Source organism: Arachis ipaensis, chromosome B7, assembly GCF_059453495.1.
Source record: "Arachis ipaensis isolate K30076 ecotype BB chromosome B7, ASM5945349v1, whole genome shotgun sequence".
NCBI lineage: Eukaryota > Viridiplantae > Streptophyta > Magnoliopsida > Fabales > Fabaceae > Arachis > Arachis ipaensis.
In genome coordinates this window covers 77,629,529-77,655,944 of record NC_142442.1, presented here as the reverse complement: position 1 = coordinate 77,655,944, position 26,416 = coordinate 77,629,529, and the positions used below count along the sequence as shown (strand labels likewise).

Below are 26,416 nucleotides of genomic sequence, written 5' to 3'. Positions count from 1 at the left end.
TCTATGTTTATTATTTTTCTATTGGTGTTAAATGTCTTTATTCCACTGTTGCATTTCTCTTGCTTTCTTTTGGTGCTTCGTGACTTGTTTTCATTGTTGGGTAATATTATTTATAGGTCAATGCTAATTTTTTATGATACTTGTATTCCATTTGTATTGACATGCACCTATATTGTCCTTCATTACCCACACTCTCTCCCCTATTATTGCACTTTTTGCACTATTGATATGCCATTTGCTTCTATTGCTTTCTCACTTGCATGTTGTAGCTACCATGTAATTGAGACCCTCATTATTCGGCATAAATCCACCCATATTTTGTTTGTTTTCTATCTTTGCTCCTGGGTTACTTTTCCTTCTGTTCCTCTTCTTTCAGGGTGGCCACCGAGAAGGGAAAGGAGAAGTTTCTAAATAGGGCAAACAACAAGTCCATCTGCATAATCCACTAAAGAAAGAGCATCAGTTAGAGCAACCCGCCCACTTGCGCATCTTAGCATGCACCGAGGACGGTGCGATCTTTAAGTGTGGGGAGGTCAATACCGATCTCTGTGGGTTAGTACCTTCCTGTCTCAACACCAATGTTTAAATTTTTTTTGTAGTTAGTTGTTGCATTTGCATGTTTGATTGCATGTTTGTTACATTTTGTGCATATTTTACCAGCTACTTGGTTGAAGTAATATTTACTTTTTCAAGAAACTTTTTTAGAGTATTTCACTAATTTGAATAAAATTTTTTGTTAAACTTGTTTGAAGAAATTTATTTGGAACATAGTTTAGAGCTCGAACACACAAAACCAGTGAGATTTTGAGCCTATTTGATTGGTTGCATTTTATCAACCAAAATTTTATTTTGGTGTGTGTTGTTCTCTCTAAAATTGTGATCTTTGTCTTGCTTAATTCTATATTTCTATTATTTGATGTATGCATACACTTACATGATTGAGGCCGTATTTCACTAAGCTTACATACCCATATGGCCCTACCTTTCATTATCCATTGCAAACCAATTTTGAGCCTATTTTACCCCTTTTGTTCTTTACTTTATCACATCATTAACTCTAAGCGGAAAATAATAATGTCCTTAGTTTGAATCCTTGGTTAGCTTAGACTAGTGACAGTACTCACGAATTAAGTGTGGAAAAATTGGGTTTGCCAATATTTGGTTTGAGAATTGGGTGTTGTGTATGCCTGAGAAAATATGAACAAGAATGTTAAAGAACATGTTTATGCATTCAATACCTTAATCATATGCATTGAAAAAGAAAAAAAAATTATTAAGAAAAGAAAAATAGAAAAAGAAAAAAAAAGAGAGAAAAAGAAAAGAAAAAGAGTAAACAATAAAAGGGGACAAAATGCCCCAAAGTAAATGGTGAAAGCAATGCATATGAGTTGTACTCGAATTCGGATGCATGAATATGTGGAAAACATAATTAATGGGTAGTTAGGCTTTATATTATGATTACATGGATTGTCCTAAGTTAGGTGAGAAGTTTAGGTTAATTAAGGATTCAGATTTTAGTCCACTTAACCAAATACAATCTTACCTTGACCCTAACCCCATTACAACCCTTAAAAGACCTCTTGATTTGTGTATTTGTGCATTAAACTTTTGTTGATTGGTAGAATAAGAGCAAGCCTTAGAAAGCAAGATTAGTAGAGAATTGAGAGAATCAAACCTCAAACACCTGAGCGATTAGAGTGTATACACTTCCAGTGAGGGTTCGATGCTCGATTCCTTATTCCCGGCTTTCATGAGCTATCTTCTTCTTGCAAGTCTATTTGTACTTCATTTTTATGATTTGAATTAGTGAAATCCAGTTCATATTTGTTCTTGAAAGATTTATTTACTTTTCACCAAGTAGGTAGAAACATCTTAGCATGTAGTTGCATTCATATAGATAGGTTGCATTTCATACATTCTACCATTCCTCTTCACTCCTTTATAGCTTCTCTTGAACTTAGCATGAGGACATGCTAATATTTAAGTGTGGGGAGATTGATAAATCACTATTTTATGGTTTATCTTGTGCTCAATTGAGTGGTTTTTATCAAGTCTTTGTACACTTATTCATACTAATTGCATGGTTTTACATTTTCCTTCCTAATCTTGTGCTATGATTGAAAACATGTTTCCTGGGCCTTTAAATTGCTAATTTTAATCCTCTCTTATTACCATTCGATGCCTTGATATGTGTGTTAAGTGATTTTAAGGTTTATAGGGTAGGAATGGCTTAGAGGATGGAAAGGAAGAATGAAAAAGTGGAAGGAATACAAGAAACTGAAGGAACTGCTAAAGCTGTCCAACCTGACCTCTTCGTACTAAATTGACCATAACTTGAGATACAAAGGTCCAAATGAGGCGGTTTTAGTTGCGTTGGAAAGCTAACATCTGGGGCTTCGCAACGATATATAATTTTCTATAGCTGCCCCGAAGATAGGTGATGCGCACGCGTGACCTGGAGAAAATTCAATCCATGTGTACGCGTGGACGACGCGTACGCGTGACTTTGCCGCATGCTAGACGTATCAGAAATCGCTGGGAGTAATTTCTGGGCTATTTTTGACCTAGTTTTCAGCCCAGAAAACATAGATTAGAGGCTATAAAGTGGGGGAATCGATCCATTCATACACACAACCTCTCATAATTCACAATTTTAGGTTTTGGATGTAGTTTCTAAAGAGAGAGGCTCTCTCCTCTCTCTTAGGCTTTAGGATTTAGGATTTCTCTTAGTTTTAGGTTTGTTTCTTCCCAATTCCAGGTTCAATGTTCCTTTAATTTATTTTTCTTCTACTTTTTATTTATTCCATTACTTTAGTTTATCTATTCCTTTTGTGGATTCTCTTCTTATTCATTTTGGCTATGAATTCTCGATGTTATATTTGATTTTCTATTTAATACACTTTGATGTATTTCAGATTTATGATTGTTTCTTCTATTTATGTTATTGATGCTTTCAATTTAAGCTAGATTTTTTCCCTCTTGCCTTTGGTTGAGTAATTGGTGACACTTGAGTTATCAAACTCCTTTGTTGATTGATAATTGGAATTTGTTGGTTGATTTGGATCCTTCTAAAGCTAGTCTTTCCTTAGGAGTTGACTAGGACTTGAGGAATCCCATTGATTGGTCCACTTAACTTTCCTTTATTTAGTAAGGGTTAACTAAGTGGGAGTAATGAACAATTCTCATCACAATTGATAAGGATAACTGGGATGGGATTTCTAGTTCTCATACCTTGCAAGGGTTTTCATGATAATTAATTTACTTTCTTGCCAATTTATTTCCTTGTTTCCTATTTCAAAAACCAAAAAAGATACTTTTTCATAACCAATAATAAATCATACTTCCCTGCAATTCCTTGAGAGACGACCCGGGGTTTAAATACTTTGGTTATCAATTTTATTAGGGGTTTGTTATTTGTGACAACCAAATTTTTGTACGAAAGGATTCTTTGTTAGTTTAGAAACTATACTTACAACGTGATATTATTTTCTCTATAAAAAAATCAAAATAAAAAATATTCAATAAATAAGTAATTAAATAAGGGGACAAAATTACCCCAATGCTAAGTTAAGTTAATGAAAAGATCAATGCATATGTGATACAAATTAAAAGAAGAGTTGATGCATGAGTATGCAATACAAAAGTAGGAATTTTTGGGTAGATAGGCATGAATTTAGAAGTTAAGTGAAGAACAAGGTTTAGAAAGCATGATTAGAGAAGAGTAGAGTGATTACCCTATACACTTGAGTGATTAGAGTGCATACACACCATCAGTGAGGGTTCAATGCTTGATTCTATGTTTTCTGCTTTTATGAGCGGTCTTCTTACAAGTTTACTTGTCTTTTATTGTATAATTTGAATTAGTGGAATTTGATTTATGTTTGTCTTGAATAACCTATTTATTTTTAACCAAGTAGACAAAATCATCTTAGCATGTAGTTGCATTCAAACATAGGTTGCATTGCATTGCATGAGTCTTACTTTTTCCTACTCATTTATTTTATCTCCTTGAGCTAAGCATGAGGACATGCTAATGTTTAAGTGTGGGAAGGTTGATAAACCATTATTTTATGATTTATCTTGTGCTCATTTGAGTGGTTTTTATCAAGTCCTTACCCACTTATTCATATGATTTGCATGATTTTACAATTCCTTCCTAGTGTTATTCTATGGTTGAAAACTTGCTTCCTAGAATCTTTAATTTGTGTATTTTAATTCTCCTTTATACCATTCGATGCCGTGATCCGTGTGTTAAGTGTTTCAGGCTTTATAGGGCAGGAATGGCTTAGAGAATGGAGAGGAAGCTTGCAAAAATGGAAGGAACACAAGAAACTAAAGAGATAACCAGCGAGCATTGACGCGCACGCATGGCTCACGCGAGCGCGCGATATGGAGAAATTTGTAGCGACGCGTGCGCGTGCCTGATGCGTACGCGTGGATTGGAGTTTGCACAAAGACGCGTGCGCGTGACTGACGCGTACGCGTGACACGCCAAAACGACCAGCGACGCGCACGCATGACTGACGCGTACACGTGACATGCGCGATCTGCAGAAATGACAGAAAATGCTGGGAGTGATTTCGGGCCGAGTTTTGACCTAGTTTTCGGCCCAGAAACACAGACTAGAGCCAGAGAACATGCAGAGACTCAATACACATTCTCATTAGCATAGTTTCATAGTGTATTGCTTTCGCTTTAGATATTGAAGAGTCATCACCTCCGTTGAAGATACTATTCTAGTTTGTTTTCTTACTCTTTTATTATTCCATATTCTTAATTCTTGTTTAGAGTTACAATTGGATTATTTTTAGAATTTATTAATGCAAATGATTACTTTTACTTTTAATTGAATCGTAGTTATTGTCTATCATGTCTTCCTTTTATTCCTTATTTAATTCTATGCAAGTAATTCTCATGTCAATGGAGTAGATTCCTAACTTGACATGGGGGTTGATTAAAAGGAGACACTTGAGTTAGAATGCTCAAGTGGTTAGTTAAATTAGAAGTTGTTGGCTAATTTTGTATTTACTAACACTAGACCTTCCCAAGGGAGAGCACTAGGATTTGCGAATAAGAGTTAGCTCAATCACTTGACTTTCCTTTATTTAGTAAGGGTTAACTAAGTGAAAATAACAACCTCTTTATACTACACTTGAGAGAATTCCAACAAGGATGGAACTTCCAATTAATCATTCCCCAGTCAAGGCCTTTTATTAGAATATTATAAATCTCTTTTAATTTTCATTGCTTTAATTTACAATTATTTATTTGCCCATTGCCCAAACTCAAAATTACCCAGAAAACTCCTGATTAATAAGATAACACCCTTTTGTCAACTCGTTGGGAGATGGTACGCAAATTGTTTGTTCCCCGCAACGTTGCCAAAAACTTGGTGCGCGTGACGTGGTCTCAACACTTCTTCACAACTCCGCGTAACTAACCAGCAAGTGCACTGGGTCATCCAAGTAATAAACCTTACGTGAGTAAGGGTCGATCCCACGGAGATTGTTGGCTTGAAGCAAGCTATGGTCATCCTTGTAAATCTCAGTCAGGCAGATTCAATTGGTTATGAGGTTTTAATAATTAAAATATAAATAAAACATAAAATAAGATAAAGTTACTTATGTAATTCACTGGTGGGGATTTCAGATAAGCGTATGGAGATGCTTTGTTGCTTCTGAACTTCTGCTTTCCTACTGCCTTCTTCCAACCATGCGTTACCTCCTTCCATGGCAAGCTGTATGATCCTCTCGGATGAAAACAAATCCATATGCGCTGTCACTGCACGGCTAATCATCTGTCGGTTTTCGCTAGCGTCGGAATAGGACCATTGTCCTTTTGCACACTATCACTGCGCCCAACATTCACAAGTTTGAAGCTCGTCACAGTCATCCCTTTCCAGATCCTACTCGGAATACCGCAGACAAGGTTTAGACTTTCCGGATCTCAGGAATGCTGCCAATGGTTCTAGCTTATACTACGAAGGTTCTAATCTCAGATTCAGATGCTCTATTGTCAGGAGAGACAATGTGGATCGTTGATTGTGAATCCAAGAGAATATACTCCAGTTGTCATCCAATGACTATGTTGAACATCATGTAGACCGCTTTGTGGTTGTCAGGCACGCGATCTTGGCTAAGCGAGTAACGAAGATTGGGTGATTGTCACGGGTCACCCCTTCATTCTGACTTAACTGAATTAAGTACAAAAGTATATCTTAGAGAAGAAGTAGGCATGAATTGAAAGGAAAATAGTAGTAATTGCATTAATTCATGAAGAATACCAGAGCTCCACACCTTAATCTATGGGGTGTAGAAACTCCACCGTAGAAAATACATAAGTGAAAAAGGTCTAGGCATGGCCGTGAGGCCAGCCTCCAAACGTGAACATACAAGTTCCAAAGATGATCAAAAGATCGAAAATAATCCAAAGATGATCCAAAATAAATCACTAAAAGTAGTTTTTATACTAAACTAGTAACTAGGGTTTACAGAAAATGAATAACTAAGTGCGGATAGTGCAGAAATCCACTTCCGGAGCCCACTTGGTGTGTGCTTAGGCTGAGCATTGAAGCTTTTTCGTGCTTAGGCTGTTCCTGGAGTTAAACGCCAGCTTTGGTGCCAATTTGGGCATTTAACTCCAATTCTGGTGCCAGTTTGGGCATTTTACGCCAAGATATTTTAGGCTGACTTTGAATGCCAGTTTGGGCCATCAAATCTCAAGCAAAGTATGGACTATTAATATTGCTAGAAAGCCCAGGATGTCTACTTTCCAACGCAATTGAGAGCGCGCCAATTGGGCTTCTGTAGCTCCAAAAAATCCACTTCGAGTGCAAGGAGGTCAGAATCCAACAACATCTGCAGTCCTTTTTTTAGCCGCTGAATCAGATTTTTGCTCAGGTCCCTCAATTTCAGCCAGAAAATACCTGAAATCACAAAAAAAAATACAAAAACTCATAGTAAAGTCTAGAAATGTGATTTTTGAATAAAAACTAATAAAAATATAATAAAAAGTAATTAAAACATACTAAAAACTATGTAAAAAAATGCCAAAAAGGGTATAAATTATCCGCTCATCACAACACCAAACTTAAATTGTTGCTTGTCCCCAAGCAACTAAAAACAAAATAGGATAAAAAGAAGAGAATATACAATGAATTCCAAACTTATCAATGAAGATTAGCTTCAATTAGATGAGCAGGACTTGTAGCATTTTTGCTTCTGAACAGTTTTGGCATCTCACTTTATCCTTTGAAGTTCAGAATCATTGGCATCTATAGGAACTCAGAATTCAGATAGTGTTATTGATTCCCTTAGTTCAGTATGTTGATTCTTGAACACAGCTACTTTATGAGTCTTGGCCGTGACCCTAAGCATTTTGTTTTCCAGTATTACCATCGGATATATAAATGCCACAGACACATAACTGGGTGAACCTTTTCAGATGGTGACTCAGCTTTGCTAGAGTCCCCAGTTAGAGGTATCCAGAGCTCTTAAGCACACTCTTTTTTCTTTGGACCACGACTTTAACCGCTCAGTCTTAAGCTTTTCACTTGACACCTTCACGCCACAAGCACATGGTTAGGGACAGCTTGGTTTAGCCGCTTAGGCCAGGATTTTATTCCTGTGGGCCATCCTATCCATTAATGCTCAAAGTTTTGGATCCTCTTTACCCTTGCCTTTTGATTTAAAGGATTATTGGCTTTTTCTACTTGCTTTTTCTTTTTCTCTCTTTTTTTTCTTTATATTTTTTTTCGTTATTTTTTTCTTTTTTTTTTCACAAGATTTGTATTCTGCTTTTTCTTGCTTCAAGAATCAATTTTATGATTTTTCATATTATCAATAACATTTCTCCTTTTTCATTATTCTTTCAAGAGCCAACAATTTTAACATTCATAAACAACAAATTCAAAAAATATGCACTGTTCAAGCATTCATCCAGAAAACAAAAGGTATTGCCACCACATCAAAATAATTAAACTAATTTCAAGATAGAATTTGAAATCATGTACTTCTTATTCTTTTGCAATTAAAAACATTTTTCATTTAAGAAAGGTGATGGATTCATAGGACATTCATAGCTTTAAGACATAGACACTAGACACTAATGATCATGTAATAAAGACACAAACATAGACAAAACATTAAGCATAATTTTCGAAAAACAGAAAAAATAAGAACAAGGAAATTAAAGAACAGGTCCACCTTAGTAATGGCGGCTAGTTCTTCCTCTTGAAGATCTTATAGAGTGCTTGAGCTCCTCTATGTCTCTTCCTTGCCTTTGTTGCTCCTCCTTCATGGCTCTTTGGTCTTCTCTAATTTCATGGAGGAAGAGGGAATTCTCTTGGTGCTCCATCCTTAGTTGTCCCATGTTGGAACTCAATTCTCCTAAGGAGGTGTTGATTTGCTCCCAATAGTTTTGTGGAGGAAAGTGCATCCCTTGAGGCATCTCAGGAATTTCATGATGAGAAATTTCCTCATGCTCTTATTGAGGTCCATGAGTGGGCTCTCTTGTTTGCTCCATCCTTTTCTTAGTGATGGGCTTGTCCTCTTCAATGAGGATGTCTTCCTCTATGACAATTCCAGCTGAATTGCACAGGCGACAAATGAGATGAGGGAAGGCTAACCTTGCCAAAGTGGAAGACTTGTCTGCCACCTTGTAGAGTTCTAAGGATAAGATCTCATGAACTTCTACTTCCTCTCCATTCATGATACTATGGATCATGATAGCCCGGTCTACAGTAACTTCAGACCGGTTGCTAGTAGGAATGATAGAGCGTTGGATGAACTCCAACCATCCCCTAGCCACAGGTTTGAGGTCAAGCCTTCTTAGTTGAACCGACCTGCCTCTTGAATCTCTCTTCCATTGAGCGTCTTCCACACAAATGTCCCTAAGGACTTGGTCCAACCTTTGATCAAAGTTGACCCTTCTAGTGAAAGGGTGAGGATCTCCTTGCATCATTGGCAAGTTGAATGCTAACCTCACATTTTCCGGACTAAAATCCAAGTATTTCCTCCGAACCATTGTGAGCCAATTCTTTGGGTTCGGGTTTACACTTTGGTCATGGTTCTTAGTGATCCATGCATTGGCATTGAACTCTTGAACCATTAAGATCCTGACTTGTTGAATGGGGTTGGTGAGGATTTCCCAACCTCTTCTTCTAACTTCATGTCAGATCTCCAAATATTCACTCTTTTTGAGCTTGAAGGGGACCTCGGGGATCACCTTTTTCTTGGCCACAACTTCATAGAAGTGGTCTTGATGGACCTTTGAGATGAATCTCTCCATCTCCCATGACTCGGAGGTGGAAGCAATTGTCTTCCCTTTCCTCGTTCTAGAGGTTTCTCCGGCCTTAGGTGCCATTAATGGTTATGGAAAAACAAAAAGTTTTAGCTTTTCCCACACCAAACTTAGAATGGTTACTCGTCCTCGAGCAAAAAAGAAGAAAGAAAGGAGTAGAAGAAGAAGAAATGGAGGAGATGGAGGGGGGTGTGAATTCAGCCAAGGGGGTAGTAGTGTGTATCTTGTGTAAAGATGAAGGTGGTAACGAGAGGTATTTATAGGGTAAGGTAGAGAGTGTAGCCGTGTATGAGGGGTTGGGTTTGGGAGGAAAATGGTTTGAATTTGAATGGTGAGGTAGGTGGGGTTTAAGGATGGATGGATGTGAGTGGTAAAGAGGTTGTGGGGAAGAGGGTAGGATTTGATAGGTGAAGGGTGTTTAGGGAAGAGTGTTATGGAAAGGTGTGAAGAGGAGAGAAGAAGAAGTGGGGTAGTGGTGCACGAATTGTAAATCACACTTTTTATAACTCGTACCACTAACCAGCAAGTGCACTGGGTCGTCTAAGTAATACCTTACGTGAGTAAAGGTCGAATCCTACGGAGATTGTTGGCTTGAAGCAATCTATTGTTATCTTGTAATTCTTAGTCAGGATATCGATTATAATTATCAGTTTGGATTGCGAAAAATAAAAGAGCATGAATTAAATACTTGTTATGCAGTAATGGAGAATATGTTGGGGTTTTGGAGATGCTTTGTCTTCTGAATCTCTGCTTTCCCCCTGTCTTCTTCTTCACGCATACAAGGCTCCTCCTATGGCAAGCTGTGTGTTGGTGGATCACCGTTGTCAATGGCTACCATCCGTCCTCTCAGTGAAAATGGTCTAAGTGCGCTGTCACCGCACGACTAATCATCTGTCGATTCTCACTCATGCCGGAATAGGATCCATTGATCCTTTTGCGTCTGTCACTACGCCCAACCCTTGTGAGTTTGAAGCTCATCACAGTCATTCAATCCCTGAATCCTACTCGGAATACCACAGACAAGGTTTAGACTTTCCAGATTCTCAAGAATGCTGCCAATGGATTCTAGCTTATACCACGAAGATTCTGATTAAGGAATCCAAGAGATACTCATTCAATCGAAGGTAGAACGGAGGTGGTTGTCAGGCACGCGTTCATAGGTTGAGAATGGTGATGAGTGTCACAGATCATCACATCCATCATATTGAAGTGCGAATGAACATCTTAGATAGAAACAAGCGTGTTTGAATAGAAAACAGAAATAATTGCATTAATTCATCGAGACACAGCAGAGCTCCTCACCCCCAACAATGGAGTTTAGAGACTCATGCCGTCAAAGAGTACAAAGTTTAGATCTAAAAATGTCATGAGGTACAAAATAAATCTCTAAAAGTTGTTTAAATACTAAACTAGTAACCTAGGTTTACAGAAAATGAGTAAACTAAGATAGATAGTGCAGAAATCCACTTCTGGGGCCCACTTGGTGTGTGCTGGGACTGAGACTTGAGCTTTACACGTGCTTAGGCTGTTTCCAGAGTTAAACGCCAGGTTGTAACCTGTTTCTGGCGTTTAACTCCAACTTGTAACCTGTTTCTGGCGTTTAACGCGAGAATGCAACATGGAACTGGCATTGAATGCCAGTTTACGTCATTTATCCTTGAGAAAAGTATGGACTATTATATATTGCTGGAAAGCCCTGGATGTCTAATTTCCAACGCAATTGAGAGCGTGCCATTTGGGCTTCTATAGCTTTAGAAAATCTATTTCGAGTGCAGGAAGGTCAGAATCCAACAACATCTGCAGTCCTTTTTCTGCCTGAATCAGATTTTTGCTCAGCTCCCTCAATTTCAGCCAAAAAATACCTGAAATCACAGAAAAGCACACAAACTCATAGTAAAGTCCAGAAATATGAATTTTGCCTAGAAACTAATAAAAATATACTAAAAACTAACTAAAACATGCTAAAAACTACATGAAATTACCCCCCAAAAAGCGTATAAAATATCCGCTCATCACAACACCAAACTTAAACTGTTGCTTGTCCCCAAGCAACTAGACAAATAAAATAGGATAAAAATAAATCGAGAAGCAATAATATCTCAGAGTTTTAAGTGAAGCTCATATTCTAATTAGATGAGCGGGACTAGTAGCTTTTTGCTTCTGAACAGTTTTTGCATCTCACTTTATCCTTTGAAATTCAGAATGATTGGCGTCCATAGGAACTCAAAATTCAGATAGTATTATCGATTCTCCTAGTTTAGTATGTTGATTCTTGAACACAGCTACTTTATGAGTCTTGGCCGTGGCCCTAAGCACTTTGTTTTCCAGTATTACCACCGGATACATAAATGCCACAGATACACAACTGGGTGAACCTTTTCAGATTGTGACTAAGCTTTGCTAAAGTCCCCAATTAGAGGTGTCCAGGGTTCTTAAGCACACTCTTTTTTTGCTTTGGACCTCGACTTTAACCACTCAGTCTCAAGTTTTCACTTGACACCTTCATGCCACAAGCACATGGTTAGGGACAGCTTAGTTTAGCCGCTTAGGCCAGGATTTTATTCCTTTTAGACCCTCCAATCCATTAATGCTCAAAGCCTTGGATCCTTTTTACCCTTGCCTTTTGGTTTTAAGGGCTACTGGCTTTTTCTACTGCTCCTTCTTCTTCTTCTTCTTTTTTTTGCTGCTTTTTCTTGCTTCAAGAATCAATTTCATGATTTTTCAGATCATCATTAACATTTCTCTTGTTCATCATTCTTTCAGGAACCAATAATTTTAACATTCATAAAATTCAATATAAAAAACATGCACTATTCAGGCATTCATTCAGAAGACAAAACGCATTGCCACCACATATAGATAATTAGAATTTTCCTTATTAAGAACTCAAAAAAATATTGCCTCCTTATTCTAAAAATCTGTTATTTTATTCATGTTTGATGATAATGAGAAAAATAAATTATAGCTTAGTTGGAGATAAAATCAAAATAGAGATACTAATTACTACTACTCATATATAACTTCTAAGGTAAATTTCTAATAAGAACAATTATCACGGAGTTAAGGCTAAGATTAGAACTCAACAACCTTGAATTTGGGAGGTGGATGCCTCTTTAGTCTGTGGAGTGCTTGGTCCTTCAAGAGATAGATTCTGGCGCTTCAGTTCCTTCAGTTCACGCCCTTGCTCTTCTTGTTCTCTAAGCAGTTTGCAGAGCATGCTGTTTTGATTTTGCTGTTCTTCCTTCAGTTGATCCACAGCTTCTTCCAACTTGGTGACAGATGCTTCTAGGCGCTCCCAGTATTCAATTTGAGGGATTTCCGGGAGGAACTCCTGTGCTCTCCTCTTGATGGGTTCATCCTGCACTTGTTGTCCTTCCATAGACTTTTTGGTGATTGGTAGCTCAACTGGGATGTACTCATCTACTCCCATTTTTATCCCAGCATCTTTACATAACAGAAAGACCAAGCATGGATAAGCCAATTTGGCATCTTTGGAGTTCTTATTTGCAATCTTGTAAAGCTCACAAGCAATCAGCTGATGAACTTCCACTTCTTTTTCCAGCATAATGCAATGAATCATCACGGCTCTTCTGATGGTGACCTCAGAGCGGTTGCTAGTGGGCAATATAGAGCGCCCAATGAAGTCTAGCCAGCCTCTGGCGACTAGTTTGAGATCTCCTCTTTTGAGTTTGTTCGGGGGACCCTTTGTGTTGGTTGTCCATTTAGCTCCAGGGAGACATATGTCCTCTAGGATCTTGTCCAAGTTCAGGTTTGATCTCATCATTCTCCTATTAAAGGAGTCTGGGTCATCTTGCAGTTGAGGCAGCTTGAAGATCTCCCTTATTTTGTTAGGGTGGGTGTGAACAATCTTCCCTCTGACCAGAGTTCTATAGTCATAGAATGCGGTTCCCGCTATTCTCTGCCTGTCCGTCTGCCACAGATTTGCGTAGAATTCCTGAACCATGTTTCTTCCCACCTTTGTTTCAGGATTATCTAGGACTTTCCAGCTCCTGTTTCGAATTTGTTCTTAGATCTCCGGATATTCGTCTTCTTTCAGATTGAATTTAACTTCTGGGATCACTGACCTTAGACCCATTATTTTGTAGTAATGGTCTAAATGTTCTTTGGTTAAGAACTTCCCTTGATTCCAAAGTGGTTTTGGAATATTCTCTTTCTTGCCTCTTGAGTTGGTTTGTTTTCCCTTAGGAGCCATGATCTTAGTGGGTATTGGCTTAGTGATCATGGATAAACACACCAAACTTAGAGGTTTGCTTGTCCTCAAGCAAAAGAAAAGAAAGGAGAGGGATATGAGGAGAGCCAAGTCCGAATTGTGGAGGTGAGGGGGTGGCCAAACTAGGATTTAAAGGGAAGGGGGTGGGTTTTCGAAAATTTTGAAGAAGATATGATAAAAGATGTGATTTGTAAAAGATAAGTATGATAGGAAAATGATGCACTTTAAAATTTAAAAGATATGAATAATATGGAAGATATTTGAAAAAGATAACTTTGTTTTGAAAAATATGTTGTGAAGATTTGAAAAAGATATTGATGAGTTGAAAAGATTGTAGAAGGAAAAGAGATAGATTTGTTTTGAAAAGGATTTGAAAATAATTTGAAGAGGATAATAATAAAAAGGGTTTATGAATTAAGATACATTTGATATCTTTTGAAAAAGGATTTGAAAAATTAGGATTTGTAACATGTTTGTGCAAGAAATCATGAATTGAAACATAAAAAATGGAAAAAATTTGAATTGAAAACGAATATTGCCTACTCCCCACAATCCTGGCGTTAAACGCCCAACTGCTGCATGTTTTAGGCGTTTAACGCCCAATTGGTGCTTGGTCTGGGCGTTTAACGCCCAGCTGTTGCTTCTAGCTGGCGTTAAATGCCAGAAACTCCTTTGTCACTGGGCATTTTTCTGAACGCCCAGGATGCTGTAAATCTGGCGTTAAACACCCAGAAGCTGCTTCTTTCTGGCGTTTAACGCCCAGATGGCTATCTCTATTGGCGTTAAACGCCCAGTAGATGCTCCTTTTGGGCATTTAACGCCCAATTGTGCCTCTTACTGGCGTTTTCTTGCCAGTGAGCTCCTTTTTCCTGTTTTGTGCTCTGAATCCTTTTGCAGCCCTGTGAACTTATGAAATTGATTCTTTACCTTGTTAATATTGAACTTATATGCTTTAAAAATAAAAAAATAAAATAACAGAAAGAGTTTTGCTAATGGCTGGGTTGCCTCCCAGCAAGTTCTTCTTTATTGTCTTTAGCTGGACCTAGCTGAGCTTTTTAATCTAGCCTCAACCTTGAGCATTCTTGCTCAACATTGCCTTCAAGATAATGTTTGATTCTCTGTCCATTAACAATGAACTTCTTATTAGAATCAATGTCTTAAAGCTCCACATAGCCATATGGTGACACACTTGTAATCACATATGGTGCCCTCCACCGTAATTTCAGTTTTCCGGGGAATAACCTGAGCCTAGAGTTAAACAGCAGAACCTTCTGTTCTGGTTCAAAGACTCTAGATGACAGCTTTCTGTCATGCCACCTTTTTGCTTTCTTTTTGTAAAGCTTGGCATTTTTGAAAGCAGTGAGTCTAAATTCCTCTAGCTCATTCAGCTGGAGCAATCTTTTTTCTCCAGCTAATTTGGCATCAAAGTTTAGGAATCTGGTTGTCCAGTAGGCTTTGTATTCCAGTTCCACAGGCAGATGACAGGCCTTGCCATACACAAGCTGGTATGGAGAGGTCCCTATAGGAGTCTTGAATGCTGTTCTGTAAGCCCACAGAGCATCATCCAAGCTTCTTGCCCAATCCTTTCTACGGGTACTTACAGTCCGTTCCAGGATTCTTTTTAGTTCTCTGTTAGAGACTTCAGCTTGCCTATTTGTCTGTGGATGATATGGAGTTGTCACTTTGTGGCTAATTCCATATCGGACCATGGCAGAGTAAAGCTGTTTGTTGCAGAAGTGAGTGCCCCCATCACTGATTAGTACTCTAGGGACCCCAAACCTGCTGAAGATATGTTTCTGGAGGAACTTCAGCACTGTCTTAGTATCATTAGTGGGTGTGGCAATGGCCTCTACCCATTTAGATACATAATCGACTGCAACCAGAATATAAGTGTTTGAGTATGATGGTGGGAAAGGCCCCATGAAGTCAATACCCCATACATCAAACAACTCTATCTCCAAGATTCTTTGTTGAGGCATGGCATAACCATGAGGCAGATTACCAGCTCTCTGGCAACTATCACAGTTACGTACAAACTCTCGGGAATCTCTATAGAGGGTAGGCCAGTAGAAGCCACATTGGAGGACCTTGGTGGCTGTTCGCTCACCTCCAAAATGTCCTCCATATTGTGACCCATGGCAATGCCATAAGATCTTTTGTGCTTCTTCCGTCTGCACACCTCTTAAAGAGATAGGGTTCATCCCACAAGTAATACTTTGCATCAGTAATTAATTTTTTCTTTTGTTGTCTGCTGTACTCCTTGGGTATGAACCTTGCAGCTTTATAGTTTGCAATGTCTGCAAACCATGGTGTTTCCTGAATGGCAAACAAATGCTCATCCGGAAAGGTTTCAGAGATTTCAATAGAGGGAAAGGACGCCCCTTCTATTGGCTCTATCCGGGACAGATGATCAGCCACTTGGTTTTCTGTCCCTTTTCTGTCTCTTATTTCTATATCAAACTCTTGCAGAAGCAACACCCATCTTATGAGCCTGGGTTTTGAATCCTGCTTTGCAAGTAGATATTTAAGAGCAGCATGGTTAGTGTATACAATCACTTTTGATCCTACTAAGTATGATCTAAACTTGTCAATGGCATAAACCACTGCAAGCAATTCCTTTTCTGTGGTTGTGAAATTTTTCTGGGCATTATTTAAAACACGGCTAGCATAATAAATGACATGCAGGAGCTTGTCGTGCCTCTGCCCCAATACTGCACCAATGGCTTGGTCACTGGCATCACACATTAATTTGAATGGTAATGTCCAGTCTGGTGCGGAAATAAGTGGTGCTGTGACCAGCTTAGCTTTCAGGGTTTCAAATACCTGCAGACACTCTGTGTCAAACACAAATGGCGTGTCAGCAGCTAGCAGATTGCTCAGAGGTTTTGCGATTTTTGAAAAATTATTTATAAACCTCCTATAGAATCCTGCATGCCCCAGAAAGCTTCTGATTGCCTTAAAATTGGCAGGTGGTGGTAATTTTTCAATTATTTCCACTTTAGCTTGATCCACCTCTATTCCCTTGTTTGAAATTTTATGTCCAAGGACAATCCCTTCAGTCACCATAAAGTGACATTTTTCCCAGTTCAAAACCAGGTTAGTCTCTTGGCATCTTTTCAGAACTAGTGTCAGGTGATCAAGACAGGAGTTGAATGAGTCTCCATATACTGAGAAGTCATCCATGAAGACTTCCAAAAGTTTTTCCACCATATCAGAGAAAATAGAGAGCATGCATCTTTGAAAGGTTGCAGGTGCATTACACAGCCCAAATGGCATCCTTCTGTAGGCAAATACTCCAGATGGACATGTAAATGCAGTTTTCTCTTGATCCTGGGGATCTACTGCAATTTGGTTGTAACCTGAATAGCCATCCAAAAGCAGTAAAAATCATGACCTGCTAGTCTCTCTAGCATCTGGTCTATGAATGGTAAAGGAAAATGATCCTTTCTGGTGGCTGTATTGAGCCTTCTGTAGTCAATACACATGCGCCACCCTGTAACTGTTCTTGTAGGAACCAGTTCATTTTTTTCATTATGAACCACGGTCATGCCTCCCTTTTTGGGGACAACTTGAACAGGGCTCACCCAGGGGCTATCAGAAATAGGATAAATAATTCCAGCCTCCAGTAACTTGGTGACCTCTTTCTGCACTACTTCCTTCATGGCTGGATTTAACCGCCTCTGTGGTTGAACCACTGGCTTAGCATCATCCTCCAATAGGATCTTGTGCATGCATCTAGATGGGCTTATGCCCTTAAGGTCACTTATGGACCACCCAAGAGCTGTCTTGTGTGTCCTTAGCACTTGAAGTAGTGCTTCCTCTTCCTGTGAATTCAAAGCAGAGCTTATGATCAATGGAAAAGTGTCACCTTCTCCCAGAAATACATATTTCAGGGATGGTGGTAATGGTTTGAGCTCTGGTTTAGGAGGTTTTTCCTCTTCCTGAGGGATTTCCAGAGGCTCTTTCAATTCCTCTGAATCCTCCAGATCAGGCTGAACATCTTTAAAGATGTCTTCCAGCTCTGATTCGAGACTCGCAGTCATGTTGATCTCCTCTACTAAAGAGTCAATAAGATCAACTTTCATGCAGTCTTTTGGTGTGTCTGGATGCTGCATGGCTTTGACAGCATTCAACTTAAACTCATCCTCATTGACTCTCAGGGTTACTTCCCCCTTTTGGACATCAATGAGAGTTCGTCCAGTTGCTAGGAAAGGTCTTCCTAGAATGAGAGTAGCACTCTTGTGCTCCTCCATTTCTAGCACTACAAAGTCAGTGGGGAAGGCGAATGGCCCAACCCTGACAATCATGTCTTCAATCACGCCTGATGGGTATTTAATGGAGCCATCAGCAAGTTGGAGACATATCCAAGTTGGTTTGACTTCTTCAGTTAAACCAAGCTTTCTAATAGTGGATGCAGGTATTAGATTGATACTTGCCCCAAGATCACATAAAGCTGTCTTGGTGCAATTTGTAACGACCCAACTCCCAGTATGCCATGGTCATACAAGAAGCTAAGTGTTACTAACTTATCCTTCCTAATTATTATTTATTATTTAATATATGAGCCTGTTCCTTGTTAGAGCGATGCCAATTTTACGAGTAACTTTTTTTTTGTTTGCGGATGTTCAGGTAAAACAAACAAGCATACACTGAGAGTAATAGAAAAGCGGCATAAAGAAACATAGAAATACAGCTGATAATATACATCATGTACACTATAACAAAACATGTAGCGTTTACACAAGATCAAGTCAGTTTACATCCTCGTCATCCTACGTAGCTAATATTTACACGACACTCCCAGGGCCTGGCCCATACAAAAAGCCACTAAGCTGGCGCCCAAGCTAGCCTAACCACTATATAGCTCCTAGCTCTCGGGTGTACTAACACAAGTGAGAGACTAACTATCAGATAATGTCAGACTAGAGTGTCATCAAAAGAATGCTCCTTCTGCAGTCAAACTATATCTACACGTGGCCATTCAGAGAATCGCCGTGAGGCTCGTCCATCTCCTCATCCTGCTCTATCTCTATCTCAGGATCCTCCTCCTCCTCGTTTGCAGCTACAGCTATACCCTCAGATCCACCAAAAACACTACTGTCACTATGTACAAAACCATTCGCGAGCACAGGTCCGTTCGCATTTATAGGAGCCACTCCACCGTCCGGTAGTGCCGGCTCATCAGGCTGTGGCAAGTCGGGGATCGGCTCAGGGGGAAAATCCCACTCTGGTGGTATCACAGGTACGTAGTCACCAGCTAACTCAGGCTCATTAGGAATGATAGGCTCAGGTACCACCTCATTCAAAGGTTGAGCTGGTATAGGGTGCTCAGGATCATCAGGAAAAGGATGTCTAGGTGCGTCAGGATGTAACCAGGATAAGGGAAAGTCGTAAGGAGCATCAGGGTCAAAATGTGGGCTAGATAGAGGATGTTGAAAAGCTCGATTAGGTAACGCATATCATCTAATACGAGGCTCCAATCCCATGATGAAGTAACTGTGATGTACCGGATCCTCGTAGACGTAAGGGTCCTCGAACTCATAGAAGATCACGCCCGTCTCCATCTGAGGGGGAGGAAGGGAGAGAAGGGGTAAGAACTGGGGAGTTCTTAGTAGGGTCGGGGTTGTTAGTTACGTTCATTTATTCGTTTCGATTAGCAGATGGATAATAGAATACAGTAATGTAGTAAACAGAGGTTAAAAAAAATAGATAGAAAAACAAAGAACAGAACACAAGTAGAAGAATACAAGAAGATAAAGCACAGACATAGCACTCGAACAAACAAACATAAAGAAATAGATCACACACAAAAATAATGCAACAGAGAATGATGCGCAGACAAGAATGATGCATGTCTAGCCCTAGTACAGGCCATGAGCTCATGTGTCGGTTGGCTGCCCGCAATCCCGACATTTATCCGGTCACGAGTAATCCCAATTTTTCGAATACGATTTTCCGTTCCTAAATAAATGCGCATATAATAATAGCCGCTCATTTGAGACAGCCTCTACTTACTGCAGGAAAATATATATATACTCTGCTCTGCTCTGGGGAAGCGAAAAATAGCTGTAGGTGACTTAGTTTCCCTACAGAAGCTCTGGGTTGCATTAAGCAACTAATATATATTAAATATAACTCTGGGTTGCATCAAGCAACTAATATATATATATATATAGCTCTGGGTTGCATCAAGCAACTAATATATATAAATATCTCTTTATTATATTACTCTTCTCTTTATATCTCTTTACTCTGTTCTGGTTTCTCTTTTCTCTGTATCTCTTTACTCTGTTTTAATTACTCTGTTCTGTGTATCTCTTTTCTCTTTTCTGATTATTCTTTTCATCTGTATCTATATTACTCTTTTTCTCTTTATCTCTTTACTTTACTCTGGTTACTCTGTTTTCTGTGTTTCTATATTCTGCTCTGATTTCTCTGTTTAACGTATGTATTTAAAGCTTATGTAAATTTCGGTATGAACAGTTAGCCTATCCCAAGTATAGGTTCATTAAGTCTATACTGAAACAGTTTAACTTTTCATATAATACCTAACCCTATTCGCAATTCCAGGACTAACTATGTTGCCCTAATTCGTTCACTAGTCTCTGTCTGTTTTTCTGTCATTAAAACTTTACAGACTTTTTCTTCGATTTTTATCTTTTCTTCAACTTTTTATCTTTTATTTATCTTTGCCTCACTAATATGTTTTTACCACTCCCTAAGTGTTTTATGGAGGTAATTATGAGATTCTGCGCTTGAAGTTGTCTTTCTAAAGCTTTACAGAAAACTGCCTTTTCCGCATTATTTTATTATTTTTATTAAAATATTATTTTTAATTAAATATTATTATTTAATATTTTATTATTTTTTTATTATTTTATCATTAAATTTTCGAAATTAACTTACTTTTACTTTTAACCTTTAAAATTCACTTTTTACCACCCGTAACTTTTAATATTTCTACTTTTACCACCCTAACTTTCAGAAATTACCAAACAACCCCTTAAACACCAAAAATTTTACTTCCTTGCCTTTTTTAAGATCTAAGGCCTGTTCTTCATTGTTCTTCATCACACTCAAAGTGTTCTTCATCTTCTTCATAAATTCTTCAGATTCTTTCTCTGTTTTTACCCGTTTTTCAGTCTTTTCGGCAACCGATTTTTACTATAATTCATAATAAATTAGAAGCCACTAAAACCCCATCTTTTCTACATGATTTTAACACAAATTGAACCTCAATTTAAGCTTAGGGTTTTGTTTTTCCAGCTGCCCAAGAACATGAACTTTAAAGCTTGAATTTCATCAAATTTCATCAAAATTTCACCAAATTTTCACCAAGAATCAATCATATATGCAACCAATTTTTAGCACAGCCAATTTATACAACATTCACACAACTCAAACACAAATAATCAAGATTAATTTCATGATACCCTACCTGTTTTTGCTGCTCCTAATTCAATCAAACTTTTAGGTGGTCCTTAAGCACTTTTTCCTCCTAAATCACATCAAGAAAACACATATTTAAGCATGTTTCCTTGAAACCGAATCAAAAGAGAGATGGTGCAGCCAACTCACCTTGATCCCAGCCTTGATAAGTCATATGATCATGTACAGAAAGAAGAGAGGATCATTTTGGTCGGATTGGAATTTTGATTTGAGTTTTAGTTCAGTAGAAATCAAGCTTTGAAGGTTTGGAACTAAGAACTTTTCTCTCTTTTTCTCTCTACCTATTTTCGGCCACAAAGTGAAAATGAGCCAGCCTTGGGGGTTTTGGGGGTGTAGGGTGAGTTGTGATTGGTTGGCTTGGAGGTGGATTAAAATAATATTAAAATATCTCAGGTGTATAACTACTAAAACTAGATGTATCGGAACACTTGCAAAAACATCTCTAAAAATTATTTTCTGAGCTATAGCATAAATGACACTAGTAACATATTTATTATGAGAATAAAACATGAGAGAAGCTGGTGCTAAGCTGCACCAGTAAATTGTGAACTCGGTTAAACCGGTTTTTTGTTTTTAACTAAAACTGATCAGGTAACCTTATAATATCATTCAAGAAGCTTCTAATACTAATATAATGATAATATCATCCTATTATCTCTCTTCTCTCATAAAGCGGGTCCGGTTTGTCAAACTAAGACTATTTACGAAAAACTGAATTAAAACTCCTAACTGATACGGTTCAAAAACTAGGTTCTTCGCGACCGCATTATCGAGCTTGTCTCGGAAAAGGTTCTAACTTAAAGATGACATAATGACAATGAGGATTGAGATACTCGATGATATATCAAAGGTTTTCCCCTTACTGATCTTCCGGAGAAATTCGTACTTTCAGAAAAGATCTCGCGTACTCGAAAATCGGGGTTGTTACATTCTACCCTCCTAACAGAAAATTTTGCCCTCAAAATTTCAGTTACTTGAGAATAGATGCGGGTAATCAGCTTTCATCTTATCTTCCAGTTCCCAAGTGTGCTCTTCTTCTCCTCTTTGTCCCCAAACTACTTTGACTAAGCGAACAGTCTTGCCTCTCAGCTGCTTATCACTTCTTTCTACGATCTGAACTGGTGATGCTTGATATGTCAAATCATTTCATAACTGTACTGTCTTTGGTTGTAAAATGTGACTCTCGTCGGGAATATATTTCTTAAGTTGCGAGACATGAAAAACATCATGAAGGTTTGACAAATATGGAGGAAGGGCTACTTGATAAGCTACTAGACCGACTCTTTTAAGTATTTGGAAAGGTCCTATGTATCGAGGGTTAAGTTTTTTAGTCTTAAGGGATCTACCTATTCCAGTAGTCGGGGTTACTTTAAGAAAAATATGGTCTCCCTCACTAAACTCTAAGGGTTTACGTCTATTATCGGCATAGCTCTTTTGACGGCTCTGTGCTGTCTGGATCTTCTGGCGGATCCCCTTTATCTTCTCAATAGTTTCTTGCACTAAGTCTGGACCTAAGACACTAGCTTCTCCGTCATCATTCCAACACAATGGTGTCTGACATCTCCTTCCGTAGAGAGCTTCATATGGTGCCATCTCGATACTTTGTTGGTAACTATTGTTGTAGACGAACTCGACCAATGGCAAATACCTATCCCAACTGCCTTGGTTATCCATCACACAAGATCTTAGCATGTCTTCCAATGTCTGGATTGTCCGCTCTGATTGTCCATCTGTCTGAGGATGGTATGCTGTACTCATATGCAATTCTGTTCCCAATGCTTTCTGGAAAGCTCTCCAGAATCTGGAAGTAAACCTCGGATCTTGATCTGAAACAATTGACGAAGGTATTCCGTGCAATTGTACGATTTCTTGAATATATATCCGTGCCAGCCTTTTTAATGTATAGTCAACTCGAATCGGAAGGAAGTGCGCTGATTTTGTCAACCTGTTCACAATTACCCAAATGGCATCGTGTCCTGTTGAGGTCCTTGGCAATCCCGTGACAAAATTCATAGTGATCCGCTCCCATTTCCATTGTGGTATTTCTAAGGGTTGTAGGGTTCCTGACGGTTTCTGGTGTTCCACCTTAACCTTCTGGCAGGTTAAACATTTTGAGACATAATCAACTACCTCTTTCTTCAAGCCCGGCCACCAGAACATTTGTTTCAAATTCTGATACATCTTTGTTACTCCAGGATGCATAGAAAATCTACTTTGATGAGCTTCTGCAAGAATCCTTTGCCACAAATCTCCAAAGCTAGGCACACAAATTCTGTTCTTGTATCTCCAGAGGCTGCTACGATCTAGTCTTACAGCTTCTGGTTCCTCTACTTTCATCTGTCTCAGCATCGTCATCATTTCTGAATCCTGTGCTTGTGCTTGCTGAATCCTAATCTTAAAATCTGGTGTTATATGCAATTGGGACAAATGGACTCCACTTGACGTCTCAGTCATAGCCAACTTAAGGTCCTTAAATTCTGCGAGTAACTTTTCTTCCTTTATCATCATCCATGAGATATTCAAATTCTTCCTGCTCAAAGCGTCTGCCACCACGTTTGCTTTTCCTGGGTGATAACTTAACTTAAAATCATAGTCCTTCAAGAACTCCATCCACCTTCGCTGTCGCATATTAAGATCCTTCTGGTCAAAGATATACTTTAAACTTTTGTGGTCAGAGAAAACTTCTAGTTGAGCGCCATACAAATAGTGTCTCCAAATCTTCAGAGCAAACACTACTGCAGCCAACTCCAAGTCATGCGTCGGATAATTTCGTTCATGAGGTCTCAGCTGCCGGGAAGCATAAGCCACCACATTTTTGTCTTGCATCAGCACACATCCAAGTCCTTTAAGAGAAGTGTCACAGTATACTTCAAAAGGTTTCTGCGGGTCGGGTAGTACTAATACAGGTGCAATTGTTAACTTCTCCTTAAGCATCTTGAAACTTCTATCACACTCAGCCGTCCAAACGAACGGAACTTCCTTTCGTGTAAGGTAAGTCAAAGGTAAAGCTATCTGTGAAAATCCTTTGATGAACCTCCGGTAATATCCAGCAAGTCCGAGAAAACTCCGAACTTCTATAACGGTCGTAGGTGGTTCCCATTGCACTACTGCTTCAATTTTTGAAGGATCCACTGCAATTCCTCCCTATGATATAACATGTCCCAAAAATGCCACCTTCTCTGTCCAGAACTCGCACTTTGATAGTTTAGCATATAACTTCCGAGTCCTTAGTATCTGCAATACAGTCCTTAGATGCTCTTCATGCTCTCTTTTTGTCTTCGAATAGATGAGAATATCATCTATGAAAACTACTACGAACTGATCAAGGTACGGACGGAAAATACGATTCATGTAATCCATGAAAATCGCAGGAGCATTAGTTAGTCCAAACGACATAACCGTATACTCATAGTGACCATATCGAGTTCTAAATGCAGTCTTCGGTATATCCGACTCTTTCACTCGAATCTAGTGATAGCCCGATCGCAAATCAATCTTCGAAAACACAGTTGCACCTTTTAACTGATCCATTAAATCATCTATTCGTGGAAGTGGGTACTTGTTCTTGATAGTGACTTTATTTAACTATCGGTAATCTACACAAAGTCACATTTCACCATCCTTCTTCTTTACTAACAACACCGGAGCTCCCCAAGGTGATGCGCTGGGACGAATAAATTTTTTTTCAAGTAGCTCATCCAATTGTTTCTTCAACTCTGCAAGTTCCAGTGGTGACATCCGGTACGGTGCTATGAAAATCGGTCCGGTTCCAGGTACAAGTTCAATGCTAAATTCTATCTCTCGCTGAGGAGGAAACTTAGGTATGTCGTCCGGGAAAACATCAGGAAATTCCTTCACCACTCGGATTCGTTCTAAGCTTAGTTCACTATCACTCGAGCTAGCCGCTAACAGAACGTAACCCTCACAATCACTCCCGTCTAATGCAACTCTTACAGAATTCAGATATAAAGTATGAGACAGAAATGGTTTAATATCTAAACTATCAGACGGAATAACAACAGTTCTTTCATAGCAATCAAGGAAAACATGATACTTAGATAACCAATCTAACCCTAGAATAACTTCTAAACCACATAGAGGCAAACAGATTAGATCATGTATAAAAGTTCTATTCCTAATAGTGAATGGTACTCGCAGGCACACTAAACTAGTCAAAGCATTTTGGGATGCAGGTGTATGGACAATCAGATCAAAGTTCAACTTAGAGAAATCTAGTCCCAACTCATGAGCAACAGTTAAAGAAACAAAGGAATGCGATGCACCTGAGTCATACAGTACAGTTAGAAATCGATCTTTGACAATACACTGACCTTGGATCAGGGCGTCTGATTGCATAGCATCATCAACAGTCATGGCAAACACTCGACCTTGTTGCTGGGTTCGTACTGGATTCCGAGCAAATATCTTTGGGAATTCCTTAGCAATATGTCCAGTTCCACCACATCTATAACAATTGAATGTTCCAAACAAACACGTCTTAATACCATGATCCTTCCCACATCGCTTGCATGTAGTGTTCACCTGCGCCTGTTGAGGTCGTTTACCATTATCCTGCCTTGGTCTACCTCCGTTTCCACCCATAAGGCGAGCAGGGATGTTACCAGCCTGTGGGTTTCTTCGCTGTGGCACACCAAGTGTCTTGAAGTTTGTCCTTCGTGGTTGCCAATTATAATTATTGTAGTTCCTTGGTGGAAATCCTTGACGACTTGCTTTAGAGGCACTTACCTTCTTAGCACATTCTTCCACTAACTTACACTTATTAACCAGCTCAGCAAAATTTCGTATCTCTAATGGAACTACTGAACTCATCAGATCCACACAAAGGCCCCCTTCGAACTTCAAACACTTCCATTCTTCAAAGTCAGCAGGATTCCCTTGGCAGATCTTGGAGAAATGGCACAAGTCATCAAACTTACGGGCATATTCTGCAACAGTTGTGTTACCCTGTTTCAGCTGCATAAGTTCCATCTGCTTAGCGTCACGAGCTGCCCTCGGAAAATACTTCTTATAAAATTCATCCTCAAAAGTATTCCAAGGAATATCGCCTTCATCTTGTTGCAACAGTCGCTGTATCCCCTGCCACCAATGCTCAGCTTCTCCTTCCAGCATATAAGTAACGAACTCCACGTGTTGGCCTTCCGGAACATGCTGCGCTCACAGTGATCGTTCAATAGCTCAAAACCAGTTGTCAGCATCAGTCGCAACGAGTGTACCTTTAAACTTAGGCGGTTTAACCTTCAGAAAAGTCGCAAGGGTCATAGGTCTTTCGAGATGCCCCAAGTTATTCTCATCATTTCCACTATCTTCCCCATGCTCGTTCTCATTCCCGTTTCTCACTCCAAGACGATCAACAGCCCTAGCCGCTGCTACTGCAGCCTCACGCACTGCCTCAGCCACAGCGTTCATGGTAGTCAT

At 39.1% G+C, this 26,416-nt stretch overlaps 1 protein-coding gene across 1 annotated transcript; it reads right to left on the bottom strand.

Annotated features, from left to right (window-relative positions):
* Nucleotides 1-346: 346 nt before the first annotated feature.
* On the bottom strand, nt 347-26,416 carry LOC110265063 (uncharacterized). Its single transcript, XM_088494761.1, has 4 exons — nt 26,339-26,416; nt 25,388-26,149; nt 23,885-24,124; nt 347-433 (listed from the first exon to the last, which is right to left on the bottom strand). Exons 1-4 carry the CDS (start codon nt 26,414-26,416, stop codon nt 347-349), a joined length of 1,167 nt encoding a protein of 388 aa, XP_088350887.1.

Excerpts from the sequence above, each read along its gene's own strand:
- LOC110265063 (XM_088494761.1), bottom strand. The coding sequence starts at position 26,416 with ATGACTACCATGAACGCTGTGGCTGAGGCAGTGCGTGAGGCTGCAGTA. Across the intron at positions 24,125-25,387 it reads AGATATTTGCTCGGAATCCA|GGAGGAATTGCAGTGGATCC; the intron begins GTACGAACCCAG and ends GTTATATCATAG. Across the intron at positions 434-23,884 it reads AGAAGTTAACAATTGCACCT|ATGGACTTGTTGTTTGCCCT; the intron begins GTATTAGTACTA and ends TGGATTATGCAG.